Source organism: Porites lutea, chromosome 7, assembly GCF_958299795.1.
Source record: "Porites lutea chromosome 7, jaPorLute2.1, whole genome shotgun sequence".
NCBI classification, from domain to species: Eukaryota; Metazoa; Cnidaria; class Anthozoa; order Scleractinia; family Poritidae; genus Porites; species Porites lutea.
Genome location: NC_133207.1, coordinates 20,304,060 through 20,316,811, shown reverse-complemented (window position 1 = coordinate 20,316,811; position 12,752 = coordinate 20,304,060). Strand labels below are relative to the sequence as shown.

General features: G+C 39.5%; 2 protein-coding genes across 2 annotated transcripts; both read right to left on the bottom strand.

The window, feature by feature from the left end:
- Positions 1–1,488: 1,488 nt before the first annotated feature.
- Positions 1,489–4,289, bottom strand: LOC140944230 (uncharacterized). The gene is made up of 4 exons (XM_073393361.1): positions 4,081–4,289; positions 3,461–3,524; positions 2,962–3,126; positions 1,489–1,901 (listed from the first exon to the last, which is right to left on the bottom strand). Exons 1-4 carry the CDS (start codon positions 4,189–4,191, stop codon positions 1,669–1,671), a joined length of 573 nt encoding a protein of 190 aa, XP_073249462.1. The 5' UTR covers positions 4,192–4,289; the 3' UTR covers positions 1,489–1,668.
- Positions 4,290–7,675: 3,386 nt separating this feature from the next.
- On the bottom strand, positions 7,676–10,533 carry LOC140942735 (outer membrane lipoprotein Blc-like). Its single transcript, XM_073391714.1, has 4 exons — positions 10,381–10,533; positions 9,441–9,504; positions 8,603–8,764; positions 7,676–8,200 (listed from the first exon to the last, which is right to left on the bottom strand). Exons 1-4 carry the CDS (start codon positions 10,492–10,494, stop codon positions 7,923–7,925), a joined length of 618 nt encoding a protein of 205 aa, XP_073247815.1. The 5' UTR covers positions 10,495–10,533; the 3' UTR covers positions 7,676–7,922.
- Positions 10,534–12,752: the final 2,219 nt, after the last annotated feature.

Sequence of the window (12,752 nt, the reverse complement as noted above, 5' to 3'; positions counted from 1 at the left end):
AACTCTTGGTCAAATACTATTTAGCGACCGTTTTTGGTGACGTCACAGGCCTCCAGCAGCGCCACCACCCATAAAATATACCTCATCTTGTTGAGAAGATCAAAGGCTTTCCACTGAAGTTAAAATCGTTTCGAAATACTGCAACATATCAACAACTCGATGGAGGGTTTCCAACGACCCCCCCCCCCCCCCCCCCCTCACCCCATCCTTGTACCACGGCGGGGGTATGAGTTTGCTTGCACGTCCGAGGGTTAAATGAGATAACTGTAAGTACTTTAAAGGAGAGTTTAAGAGAAAGATCTAGAGTCTTTGCTATAACTTTATTTTTCCACCATTTCTATAGCTATCACTTAGTAAGTTCTGCGACATTTCTTACCTTTTCAGTTGGCTTTTGTTTTTTAAAGACCAGTTTAGAAATACGAAACTTCCCAGATTCTTCAGCCTGCTAAGGCAGACATATATCCAGTGGGTTACATTTTCTTGACTTACTTTCTGCAATAGTTATTGCTTCCTTATAATGGGGCACAGTTAAACTACTAAACTCCTACTTTCGAGCGGAATTCAAGGTCACGTGATACTATTCAATGGCTGCATGCTATCCCATCAGACCGACCGGTCATACGGACGAGTAGAATCAACTAATGGCAGAATGGAACGAACATTGGTCGAAAAATTAGATTTACACAAATTTCCTCGGCCAAATATTGTGCAAAAAAGTGCAAACTACGAGGAATCAAGGCCGAGGGCAAAGATAATAAATACCGCATTTGCACCCCATTTTACATGGGGATGTAAATTCGGGGACGAATGCGGAATTTACCATCTTTGCCTTCGGCCTTGATTCCTCGTAGTTTGCACTTTTCCCTGCAGTGAAAGAAACAAGATTTCCAACTTTTCCACCGACGATTGGACACGAGAATGTTTCATGCTGGAACGACAAGTTTCGGTCGGACTAGACCGACCAGTCAAAGAGGACCACCTGGCTCTTGAGGTGGACCACGTTTTTCGGAAAATTTCCGCGAGACCGATGCGAAGCGTTTCTGTTATTTTTCTACTGAATTTTTAGAATATTTTGGCATAGTAGAAATTCAATCTGGCTTGGTTCTCCCCCTTTGAGGAAGTACTTTCAGGTTCTTATTTCCCCGTGTTTTGCGATAGTTAAGAAAATGGAGCATATGGTTGTCTGAAAAGACCGACGTAAAAAGTATTAATTAACTTCGGCTGTCAATAAAATACTAGCCATCCATTTTATTTGTAGTTACGTTTTGCATTTAAATGCTAAAACAAATAAGTGAGAAACAACTGATTGTCTTGTATAAAATAACCTATTGTCTTTTCATACAAATTCTGGGAAATTTACATTGTTTTATCAACCATCATGGTCCTCATACCACGTGGGGCAATTTAGGAAAAAATTGATGGTTCAGAAACAATCCGAAAACAGACAGCAATGTCAATTATTTAGATTTCCTTTATTTCAAAAGCTTAACCATGTTACCTTACAGTCTTTCTACGGGAGAAAAATCAAGATTCGACATTATTAATCCGGCTAGTTGCTCGACAATCAAACAACAGCCACTTTTAAACTGGAACTATTATCGCTTTAATCTGCCAACTTCTCATAATCGTAACATTATCAAGGCGGAATTTTCGGGGCGATAGATAATTTTAGGCTGGGTACAGGCATTTCTTGTTTTGGACGGTTGGAACAGGTTTGTTGTAAAAGTGTTTAAAGCCATTTTCTGCTAGCCAGCTTGTGACTTCCTCGTCGTATTGGCTTTTAAAGTTGTCCACATCTCTCGCCAGCACATACAGACCGATTTTCAAGGGGTCCGTGACGATGGAGTACTGGTACAGACCCTTGTTGCCGAACGAAGGGGGTCCTAGCTTCACAACCCAGTCTGTTGGGAAAATTAATCAAAATCGATTAATTCAGAAAAAAAAATGGAGAAAACTGTTAGTTCGTGTTATCGGATTGGGAAGTTATTTTTTTTAATCATGAAGGGCGATCGACATTTCCAAGAACATAAATGGAACATAAACATAGGTGATTAACTTAGCTCTGTAGTTGTGAATTCCGGAAGATCTCCCGTCACTCCTGAGTGGGTGGTTTTAAGACTCTAGACAAACCTAATTGATTCTTGTTTCACTACAATTGTTACTGAATTTGATCATGAGTCACCTTAAAGTACCTTCCTCAAATTTTTAGTTGGTGTGCCTCTTTTTTCGACTCATTTCTTGGTGTTTCGATACCCGATAAAACACCTTCCCTTGTACGAAATACATAACGTACAAGATGCTTGAAAGTTTTGTAACTTTGCTAAACAACAAAATCAGTTATAATTAAAAGGTGTTCCATCAGTTATGCCGACAAGCAAGGAACCTCAAACGGCGCTTAAATCTTCTGTTCAAGATTGCTCTAACTATAGTTCCACACGTTGTGGATTATAAGAGGCAGCTCTTGCAAAATTGACTGTTTCGGAAACAACAACGACAACAATCTTTGTTTGTACTCATTCTTGCTCAAACATAAATTACGACAATGAAAATATTAAAAGTAAAAATAAGAGTACTGGCTGCCTGGAATAACCATGGGCAAGAGCTTGCCATGGGGCTAGCGGAGCCAGGTAGCAAATTGACATCAGCATTAAAAAGAATTGAATTACGGGTCAGCAAGAAAACTGAAGCACAAATGCACACATAAAAACAAAAAAAGAGAGAAGAGGAAAAACGCTATTTCTACTCTATGAAGGAAGTCTAAAACCGTTAAATTTATGTATAAATACAAAGCATTAATACAAGAAGAGCACACACTAGAATACACTCTTGAAATTTAAAATGTTAAATTCGCTAAAACGTTAAAGAGCTGTTAGATAGAACAAGGCGGCACAACAACTTGGTACAGACCCATCTTGAAGGTGGTTCCAGCTTTTAACAATATGTTACTAGCTAATCACTTACAAGGAGCAGCGAACGGAACTCCACCCTGAAGACGAACTTTCAACTTCCCCGGTTGTTTGGTATCGGGTATGTAGGCATACCCTGTTATGTTCTTTCCGACACCAGTTTCTGTTTTAAGTCTTTGACTGTTCAGCACACCGATCTTGCCGTCTTCTCGTTGGGTGTCTGAAATAAAAAACACACATAATTATAAGTACGCATGCGTGCATTGCAAGTCCAGCTATAGATTATTCAAAATCGACTTGGTCACAAGTTACGTGTAGCTAGGAAGTTTCTGGAAGTTTCACGTTGTATTCCTTCAAAACAACGGCAAAGAAATGTACAAAAAAGTGGGCTGCACGTGCAAAGTTAGGTTTCTTTTGCTAATTAGACCTACTACTTTTTTTGGCCGTTTTCACTGCCGTCGCCGCTTAGTATTACACGATTTTATATTTTGTTTGAGTAAACTATAAATATTAACGAGAGCATCGCTGGCTAAATCTTCTCATTAAGCACTCACAATCAGCTGTTACGCAGACTCCGTCACGTTCAAAGGTGTTCACCACGAAGGGACTGGCGTACATCTGTTTAAATCACAAGTAAGAAAACGAAATAAACAAGTGAGGATCAACATGATCGCTGACAGCAGTAAGTAACGTAACGAACTGCCTATTAGATGGAAAGGGAAGATAAACTTAAGAGCTCAGCTTGAAGAAGAGGACTGATTTTCTTATTGTTTTGCAAATGAGATGTGCATTCAGTCTTTTAGGAATTTCAATGATCCTAAATACAGACAAAAATTTGCACCAAAGGAGCACAAATTTTTACCGTTAGAAAATACAGGGAATAATTGGAACGAAGATGATCGTTCTCAATGAAACTAGACCTTTCAGGGTTCGCAGATTGAATTGTGCCGATTTAAAAAAGAATCAATCAAACAATGAATGTAAAAAGCGGTTTGACCATGTAAAAGTTCTTTTGATTAGAGTTCAGATTTCATTTGAAATAGTTGCATCACAAGATTTCGTTCATACTAGACTCAAAAGTTGCAATTATATTTCACGTATCCAACGGTTAATTGGAAGACGTGGAATATAAATGAAAAATAGCCTAGCGTACTGAACTATTTTTGAAACATACCTGGTACCAACGCCCGAGGTACTTGTCCACACTGAGAGAAGGCACTGTCTTAAACCAGAAGGCATCACCCCAGATAAACAAGGTAAAAAACACCAAAACAGCGAATTTCATTTTGCCAGTCGACTTGTATGCCTTCAGAAACGCTCTACGTACAATAGCCTAACTGAAGCGGCCTGGTTGAGCTTTATACTTGTTTTAATCCATGCGAAGACACGTGAAGCTTACAGAAAAATTACATAATCACACGCCCTGAACACTTTTCCTTTTGTTGTTTTCTATCATGTTGCCTCGGAAAATGTTTCAGTGGCCTGTGTTTACCGTGTTCTATTCTTATATTTATCACTTTAGTTTACATTACAGACAATGCTTTTATTCTTAATGTCTTTTTTGTTTAGTTATGTTTCGTTCATATCACTGAATTCTGTTTTTTCAGTCCTATGTGTGTACCGAAGTCAAAGTGTAAGCCTGGTAAGTATTCAATTAGCAATCACCTAAATAATGTTTAGTTATACCATTAGAAATAAATAACAATCGTTTCATTTACACAGCCTGGCGCTCACCTGTCGTTGACCGGTTGTGTCAAAAAGTTTTCTTCGTAATAGACTCCCTCTGTTCTATTCATTAAGCTGGTATATTGCTCCCCGCAATTTAAGAACCTGATTTTAAGGTGATCACCGGATAAACCTTCAGATCGACAAATTTTTAACTTTTTGGACCAAAAATAACGGTTATGGTGTAACCAACAATGACGTTTTCGTTACTCTTAAAGGCCGGGGCTTACCCGTCAATTGCATGAATTCTGTGGCTAAAGCCTCTGTTTTAACAAATCTTGAGAAACTCGAAATCTTCGCACAGAGGGGACAATTCAACGACAGTTTAGTGCTAAACAAGAGAGAATGACTTCATTCTCTATTGAGTTATCGTGCACAATAGCTATTTGTTCGATCGAGTCACAGTTCGAGGAAGGTTAGGTGAACAAGCAAAGAACAAAACTTGGCTTGACTTGGCGTCACTTTATTATTATTATTCAAAACTTGTTTAGTTGAGTAGCTATTCTGCGAGTTCAGTCCACTTTAATTTATCTTCCTTATTTTCAAAAGGTCAAGATCCAACTGGTTTCTTTTGCCCTTCAAGTCCAAAAAACGGAGACGGAAATCACTTTGCATTATATAAGCTTTCAAAGACCGATTCACTCCCTTGAATGTCGCAAAAAATCGGAAAATTAAATAAATACAAAATGCTATCTTATTGCCTTGTCTTAGGAAAAATCTTTTCAAATCGCTGAACGTGAATGCCCGAATTTCCACCCTCCTTGAAATAAGCGCCCCTCTTCGAATTTAGCTCTCCCCCCATCGACGTTCAAAATATTTTATAAGGGCCCTCTTTATACTGAATGACCGACTCTTAGATCTCCGCCTTTCCCACCTTCAGCAACCACAACTGAATACAGTAAAGAAGTGAAATAGCCAAAACCAAGACATGTAGGAGCTTGAAAAAAACAGTACTTTGAAAGCGACCACACACAGACTTACTTATGTTCTTACGTTCTAGTTTGCTGTCAGTACAGTTTGTGTCGGTTTACTTGACCTAAAGACAATGTTATGTTAAGTCAAAAATTTGGATAATGAAGTACTCGCCCCTTGAAACCCATCTCGACTCAGAAAATTAAGCTTCCCGGGAACTAATTGGAGTATTAAGTTCAGAATTTTTAGATATTTGTAAACAGTCGTATAAACATAACAACTTTCTTTAATTTTCCAGACATGTTTCGACGGTACATCCGTCATCTTCAGTGTTACATATTTTGAAATCGCCGTTGAATTTAAAGCGCGCGCGATCTTACAAAGTTCGTTACATTGCGTTGTCAATATTGCGTACTAAAACAAAGTTAAATGAGTGACGCTTAGTTCTTTACAGGGAGAGAGTCAGGTTAATGTGTTTCACCTGCTGGTTGAGATCGGGCTTCTCCCATTTTATGAACATGGATTCCTTAAGCTTCACTTGGTACTTAGTGGCTGCAGAGTCCAGGATCTCGAAGCAATCCGGTGTGCAGGATGCTCTACAAAACTCTGAACCCTGCAGATGTTTAAAAACGTTCGAAGACCTGTCTGAAAGTAAGTGCTCGCGCACTCGTGTGGAGAAGTGTCTGGCTGATATTTGTAAACGGTTTACGCAGCTTAAGAACATATATTGAAGCAGCAGGCGAAGCCCCGCGTCACATTACTCCCTAAAAATGTGTACCTAAGCTGTAACTAGAATCTTCTGTATTATGTTTGTTTTGACTGCCTTTAGTTTAACAACCAATTAATTCATCATAAAATTGCAAGAGGGCTTTTTTCTGATTTAAATGTGTCTTTTTCAGATGAGCGAAGCCTATATCTTTACTTTGTAAACAGTACGAAGTCTGTTTTCTTTGTGGACAATACGAAGTTTAGTTTAACAATTCCAAGAGTATTATAAGCCACAAATTTTAATTCAAAAATACATATGTAGCTGTTTTATTAGCAGAAAACTCAAGCAGATAGCCAATTACTAGCTAGCTGTTATGATTTTTCACTTGCCGGAAAGAAGTGAGTAAGTGCAGGATGCTGGATGCGAACCTGTTACCTGAGGGTTCGAGGGTTCGGGGTTGTGGTAGTGGTAAAGGTTGTCTTTTCATTCTGGAAACAAGTTTAAAATTTAGATCATATGTACGTAAGGCCCTTATTTGTTCCTTTTCGTCCCGTGTAACATTCAAGTTCTCAATCTGCTCTTCTTAGTTAACCAATATAATGTTCCCTTCGAGAACTCCGAATAACTGACCTGGACTGGAATGTCCATATAAAGATAAAGTGGCGCTCTTACTGACCGGATGAAAATGGTCTTTTTGCTATAAGGAAACGTTTTCAGACCAAACGCCATGAGCTCGTGGATGTAAACTATCTTGAAGTGGTAGGAAAAGCTAGAACTTCAAAAATTACCTTGATTTTTTTTTCAATAATTGGAAATTTTAGACATAGTTTTAAAAAAATTCCCAAACTATGGTGCTCTGTAATGCGTTGGTTTCTGAGAAATGGAACTTCAAATCTCGTCGATAGGGAAGCTATTTTCAGACGCCATATTGGATTCCCACACGCACGCATTGCGCAGAAAAGACAAAAATATGTCGATTTGCGCTACTCCGCGTTACTTCTGCCACACCGGACTAATTCCACGCCAGATAAGTTGAATCCAGCAAGGGAGGATGTCTCACCCCACTAACGGGTGAAAATATGTCTAACGGATTTTTTGAAAACCAACCTAACGAAATTTGCAGTCATTTGAGTGAATAGGGGTCAAAATGCAGGTTTCTTAAGCCCGAGAAGCTCCAAAATCACAGTAACGAAGGAAAAGGAAAGGAAAAAAAAGAAAGTGCGAGGAGAAGGAAGGAAGGAGAGGAGAAAAAAGCAATGGTTGTACTCTTAGTTTTTACAATAGCTTCTTTGGAGATAGTTTTTGCCGAAATAAACTGTTGGAGGCAAAAGGTCCATTTTGAGATAACGTTTTCAAAAATCCGGCTAAAAATACACTGAGGCAAATGCTCAAAAAGACAAGTAAACTCGTCACGTTGTAAACCAGGTACATAAGCGACAATTTTTATTCAACTAGCTTGTTACAAATAATAAAAGTATGATTGCTTTAAGCATTCTCTCCATTTCCTTTGGGAAAAATAATCAAACATTTCAAAATATGCAAATTGCCTGCTTAATCTAGATATCGAGCATTATTATTGTTTCAGTTTATTGGGGGGCGTTCCACGTTTTGGAATTCAAGCGCTACTTCGTATCCACTTGACCTCTCCGTTCAGTGGGAAGCACTGCAATCTACTTCTGTTTCAGGAAGTCTCCGAGTGGCTGATAGAAATACTTTTTGTCTGGGTAGAGACATTTTTCGTTCTGCACTGTTGCAACAGGCTTGTTGTAAAAATGTGTGAAGCCATTTTCCGCCAGCCAGCTTAATACTTCTTTATCATACTGGCTTCTGAAGTTGTTGACATCCCTCGCCAGCACGTACAATCCAATCTGCAAGTTGTCTGTGACAACTGCGTACTGATACAAATTTTTCTCTCCGAACGATGCGGGCCCCAGCTTTACAACCCAGTCTGTTGAGAGAAAAGAGCATCTGATTACACAGGTTCAAGACACGTTAAAGAAGAACTTCAATGCTACACAAGGTGTGACCGCACAGGCAGCCCAGGACGTACTCTATGCAATACTGATAATACATTACAGATCCATAAATGAGGATGGGAGCTGGAGTTGACTTTATTCGTCTTTAGAGAGGTCATCTTTACGCAGCAGATAAGACGTTTTAATTGGCCTGTTCCAGGCGTTCAGATAGTAGAGCGCGGCGGTCAGTGGGGAGCGAGTTACATTGTACACCCTTTCTCCTTCTAGTCTTCCCTCGTTTTTTTTTCTTCGTGAATTTTTCTCCCGCGCTCCACTATCTGAACGCCTGGAACAGGCTACGTTTTAATATAAGGCGTATCTTGATTTCTACTTACAAGGGGCGTCAAAAGGAGTTCCTTCCAAGTGCACTTTCAACTTCCCTGGTTCTTTTGGGTCGGGTATGTAGGCATATCCTGTTATGCTCTTTGCTTCACCAGTTTCTGTTTTGAGCCTTTCACTGTTCAGAACACCGATCTTGCCGTCTTTTCGAAGAGAATCTAAACAAAAGCAACAATATTAGGAGGCCACAAAAGTAAAAAAAATATGTGATCTGAGTGAATCATGTGATAGAAAGTTGAAGTTTTACAATTTCATTTTGCTAATGAAGCTTCTGCTTTAATTGTGAGAGCCACGAATTCAAACAGAATATTTGCTCTGAGTTCAGAAAATTCTAACATAATATTAAGACAAAACAATCTTTAACTATGCTCTACGCCCATGGCGTGTTTTTATTTTAAAGGCAAGAAGATAGGGTATATGTAGACAGAATTTCAACCGACAAAAAAATAAGCAAGTAAACCAGTGCTAAAAGGAGCAAAGGGTATGGTTTTACCGCCGTTTTGGTCTGAAAACGGTTATGGTTTTCAAGGGATCTACGAAAGTGTAAGAACTTATTTATACTTTTAATTCCAAATGAGTAAGAAAGAAAGAGAAACATGCGAATTGGAAATGGATTTTAAGAAATCTTTATTGTTACCTTCTAGTCTAAGTAATGATGACATAATTTCCTCGAGGTCAGGTCTGAAAACGCGTGTGAAAAATGACGTTTTTTGGTCTGAAATAGGGCGGCACACCTCCACCAAGAATTCCCTGAAGCACCCCCCCCCCCCCCCCCCGAGTCATCCTCGTAGCCTTTTGTGTGCGAGAGAGACTAACGAAAAACTTATTACTCACAATCAGCTGTCACGCAAACAGCGTCACGCTCAAAAGTATCCATCACCGCGGCATCAGAGTACATCTGCAAAAAACAAATGCCTTGAAGCAATATTCATTGCCGTTCTCTGAGTCTGTATGAAAATTATAGCCGCGAAAGGCGCTTTTCTAGTGGGTTGTTTCAAGACCCGTGTTGCTCGCCAAGATAAGATACGGGAGGGAACAGGGGGGAGGCCGGGGCACTTGATAAAGTTATATTTTAGTCATGCAAATAAAGCTTATGTTATTTTTGTTGTTGTTGTTAATATTTACGAAGGCTCAATCCCGAGGCCAAACCTCTTATCTTTTTACAAATCATCTTTCAAAGAAAAGATGCCCCTTTAGTATACCACCCCTTAGTCTGAAATGTTTATTGCTATTTAATATACATAAATATATCGCAAACTCTCTGTCTTCCAAATCCAATTAAACTTTTCTGAATGATTCAGTTTTCCCTCGGTTTAGCTACTCCACTAAGGCGGATTAATTCTTTCTAAGTATCAAAACAGATAGGATTTTACGCGTGTTAAAATATTGACATTAATATTCTTATCCTCGCTAAGAATCACTCCATATGAAATCATCCCATATTACCCGACAGAACAGAAACACAATTTCTTAAGTTGAACTATCGATATTTGCTATCTCCAGAATGAGTGTGAGCTCTCACTAGATCCTACGGATCGCGTGGTATCTACTTATTTGCAGTTCGTGACGCGACCCATGTATTACATAAGCGTACGTGCTAGTAGCTCTACTGACTCTACTAGATTTGTCCCCAGCAAAAAACAAAATTTATTGTTGAAAGCAATTTGAATTGAGCATTTTCAAACTCCTCTCAAATACTACAGTACACTGCGTAGCACTCAAATATACCGATACATTGTCTTTCAAGCACACATTTACGTTTCGGTTAAACTACCTGGTACCAGCGGCCAAGATATTGGGTAACATTCAGAGACGACACTGTGTTGATACCAAAGGCATCGCTGCAACTAAATGTCAGAAAAACTGCAAGAACAACAGCAGACTTCATACTGGTCTTTTGGACGGTTCCTCCACGCTGTATTCAGCCCTTCCTAACAAATGCGCAGCTACTGAGTGGCTTTTTAATATAACTGATCGTTATAGGTCATGTGGTGTGTAATTATAGAAGCTTATTATGGCTCATAAATAGAACCTCCGTTCTTGTGTGAAAACGATGACAGCGCAAAACGTGACAGAGGTGTGTTTGCCGGGCGGGACCACAGAGTGTCCCAAAAGTCCGTTCCTCTTCTTTATAAGTCTGTATACGTAATGCAAGCAAAAGTTGTTTCTTTTTAATCTGATTTAGTAATTCATGCTTGTTGTGACATCTTTTGACTCGTATTTATCGATATCTGTACGTTTGCGACAAAGGCGCGTGTGAGTATATTTTTAGCCCGAACTCCTTCCTTTTTTGTGAATATCATGAAAGAAAAACCCTAACTCTAACGCAAAAGCGCTCAGTTACGTGAGAGCATAAATATGTATATTTCCATCCACTGGCTTATCAGTTGAAGAAACTGCTAAAAACACAGGAAAATTCCGAATGTTTTGGTGGTAAAATTCTCATAGAGAAATGACGGTTTTGAAGACAAGAAACGAAGGGAAGGAGCGAAAGTCCCGAATAAAGCAGCGAAGATTAAGGTGGATATAAAGACGGCTAGGTACAAAAAACGAACTCGACGAAGTAGCCCTTAGTGACATGAGTTAGCAAGCTAAGTTTGCCAGAAAAGGTTCACATAAAGCGAATAAGTTAAGGTTGGAGGTCCCTCAGATGGATAAAAAAACCTCTGCTCAGTCCGCCAATCAATGTTCACCTCGTCTCAAATTTGCAAAGAAGATCAAAAGCTTTTAGGCTAAAAAAAAAAAAAGAATACTTTGGGCATTCGTCCAAAGAAAGCTTTAAAACTGTGGAAAAGCTTTTTTGGACGAATGCCCAAACTATTCTTCTTTTTGTTTTCAGTTGCCTGATCTAAAAAATGATATTCTGGGCATCGGCGAAGTGGCTCCTGCATACCAGGTGATAAAAAACCTCAAAATGGATCATCTGGGGCTCTACAGCATGATTGTGATCATAGTGATTTAAAAATAAAAATCACCATAGTGGCTCAACTTCGTTCTCAGGACTTTTGCCTTAGAAAATGAGAGGGGAAGTGCAACCCCTCCCCATTTTCGGACTTTCTGACCATAACATGGGGAATATACAGTATAGTCCGTCACCAGGAGTACTTGCTCTCCCAACCTCTCCCCAGGCTTATTTCAGCTAGGAAACAAGAGAAGAAAAAGCACTAGAAGGTTGCTCCTTCCTCTATCTTTGGATAGACTGCTTGCCGAGAAGCTTCGACATAGAGAATGGCTATCAGAATACTGGAATAACCAAAACCTTGACTGAAAAGTGCAAGGAGGAGAAACATCACGAAAACGCAAGCAGATAGTGAATCATTATAGGTACCTGTTAAGATTTTCATAGTTAAAAACCTTTCGCCCCTAACTAGTGAATATATAAGTTATTTCACGCCCTGAAGAGTTCAGTTAACCTGTTAGATTGCGTACAAGCGGACGCCACAACTCTCAACATTGTTGGCCCAACAATGTTGAGAGTTGTTGCGTCCTTTTGCAAGTGGCTAAAGGTTTGATCGGCTTCAAACTTTGTGCAACAACTCCCAACAAAACGCAACAACTTAAAAAGCAACAACATGCAACAGGGTGTGCAAACGGAGGTACATGTAACATCCAACAATGTTGAGAGTTGTTGGCCAACAATAATCCGTCTGTTTGCACGGGGCTTTACGCTCGCTTACCGATTCAACCGGGATCGTTTCGATGTAAACGGGAGAAGTGAAAACGAGTTATGTAAAACTAAACTTGTCCTTTCATTCTAAAAACAAATTCAAACTGTTTCAGAAGAAAATTCAAGAACTCCATCAGCTTCTTCATCGAATATTTTGTAACCTTCGAGAACACTGTCTCACTGAGCCAGATTTGAATAATTATAGATAACGCTTCTTGCTGATTGCTGAAAACGTGTTCTTGTTCCCTGCTGACAGCCTATAGCCTGAGTTCAGGTTCGGTAGTGGGGAGACCACCCAGTGCGGAGCATGGTCCAAAGCTAACAGACTAAAAACACCCAAATTCTGAGTTCGTGGATGTAAACTAATCACTTGAATCTAATTCCGCTCCATATAAATTGAATCCAGCAAGAGAGTGTTCAGAACGTCTCAATGCACTAACGTTAGAAATATGTACACGTCGAGGCCAATGCCCTGGCTC

Bases quoted from the DNA above. Each gene is read 5' to 3' on its own strand.
- LOC140944230 (XM_073393361.1), bottom strand. From the start codon at position 4,191: ATGAAATTCGCTGTTTTGGTGTTTTTTACCTTGTTTATCTGGGGTGAT. The intron at 3,525-4,080 runs GTATGTTTCAAA...TGATTTAAACAG, and splicing joins ACCTCGGGCGTTGGTACCAG to ATGTACGCCAGTCCCTTCGT. The intron at 1,902-2,961 runs GTAAGTGATTAG...TTTTCCCAACAG, and splicing joins AGTTCCGTTCGCTGCTCCTT to ACTGGGTTGTGAAGCTAGGA.
- LOC140942735 (XM_073391714.1), bottom strand. From the start codon at position 10,494: ATGAAGTCTGCTGTTGTTCTTGCAGTTTTTCTGACATTTAGTTGCAGC. The intron at 9,505-10,380 runs GTAGTTTAACCG...TGTTTTTTGCAG, and splicing joins ATCTTGGCCGCTGGTACCAG to ATGTACTCTGATGCCGCGGT. The intron at 8,765-9,440 runs GTGAGTAATAAG...GCTTTTGTTTAG, and splicing joins TGTTTGCGTGACAGCTGATT to ATTCTCTTCGAAAAGACGGC.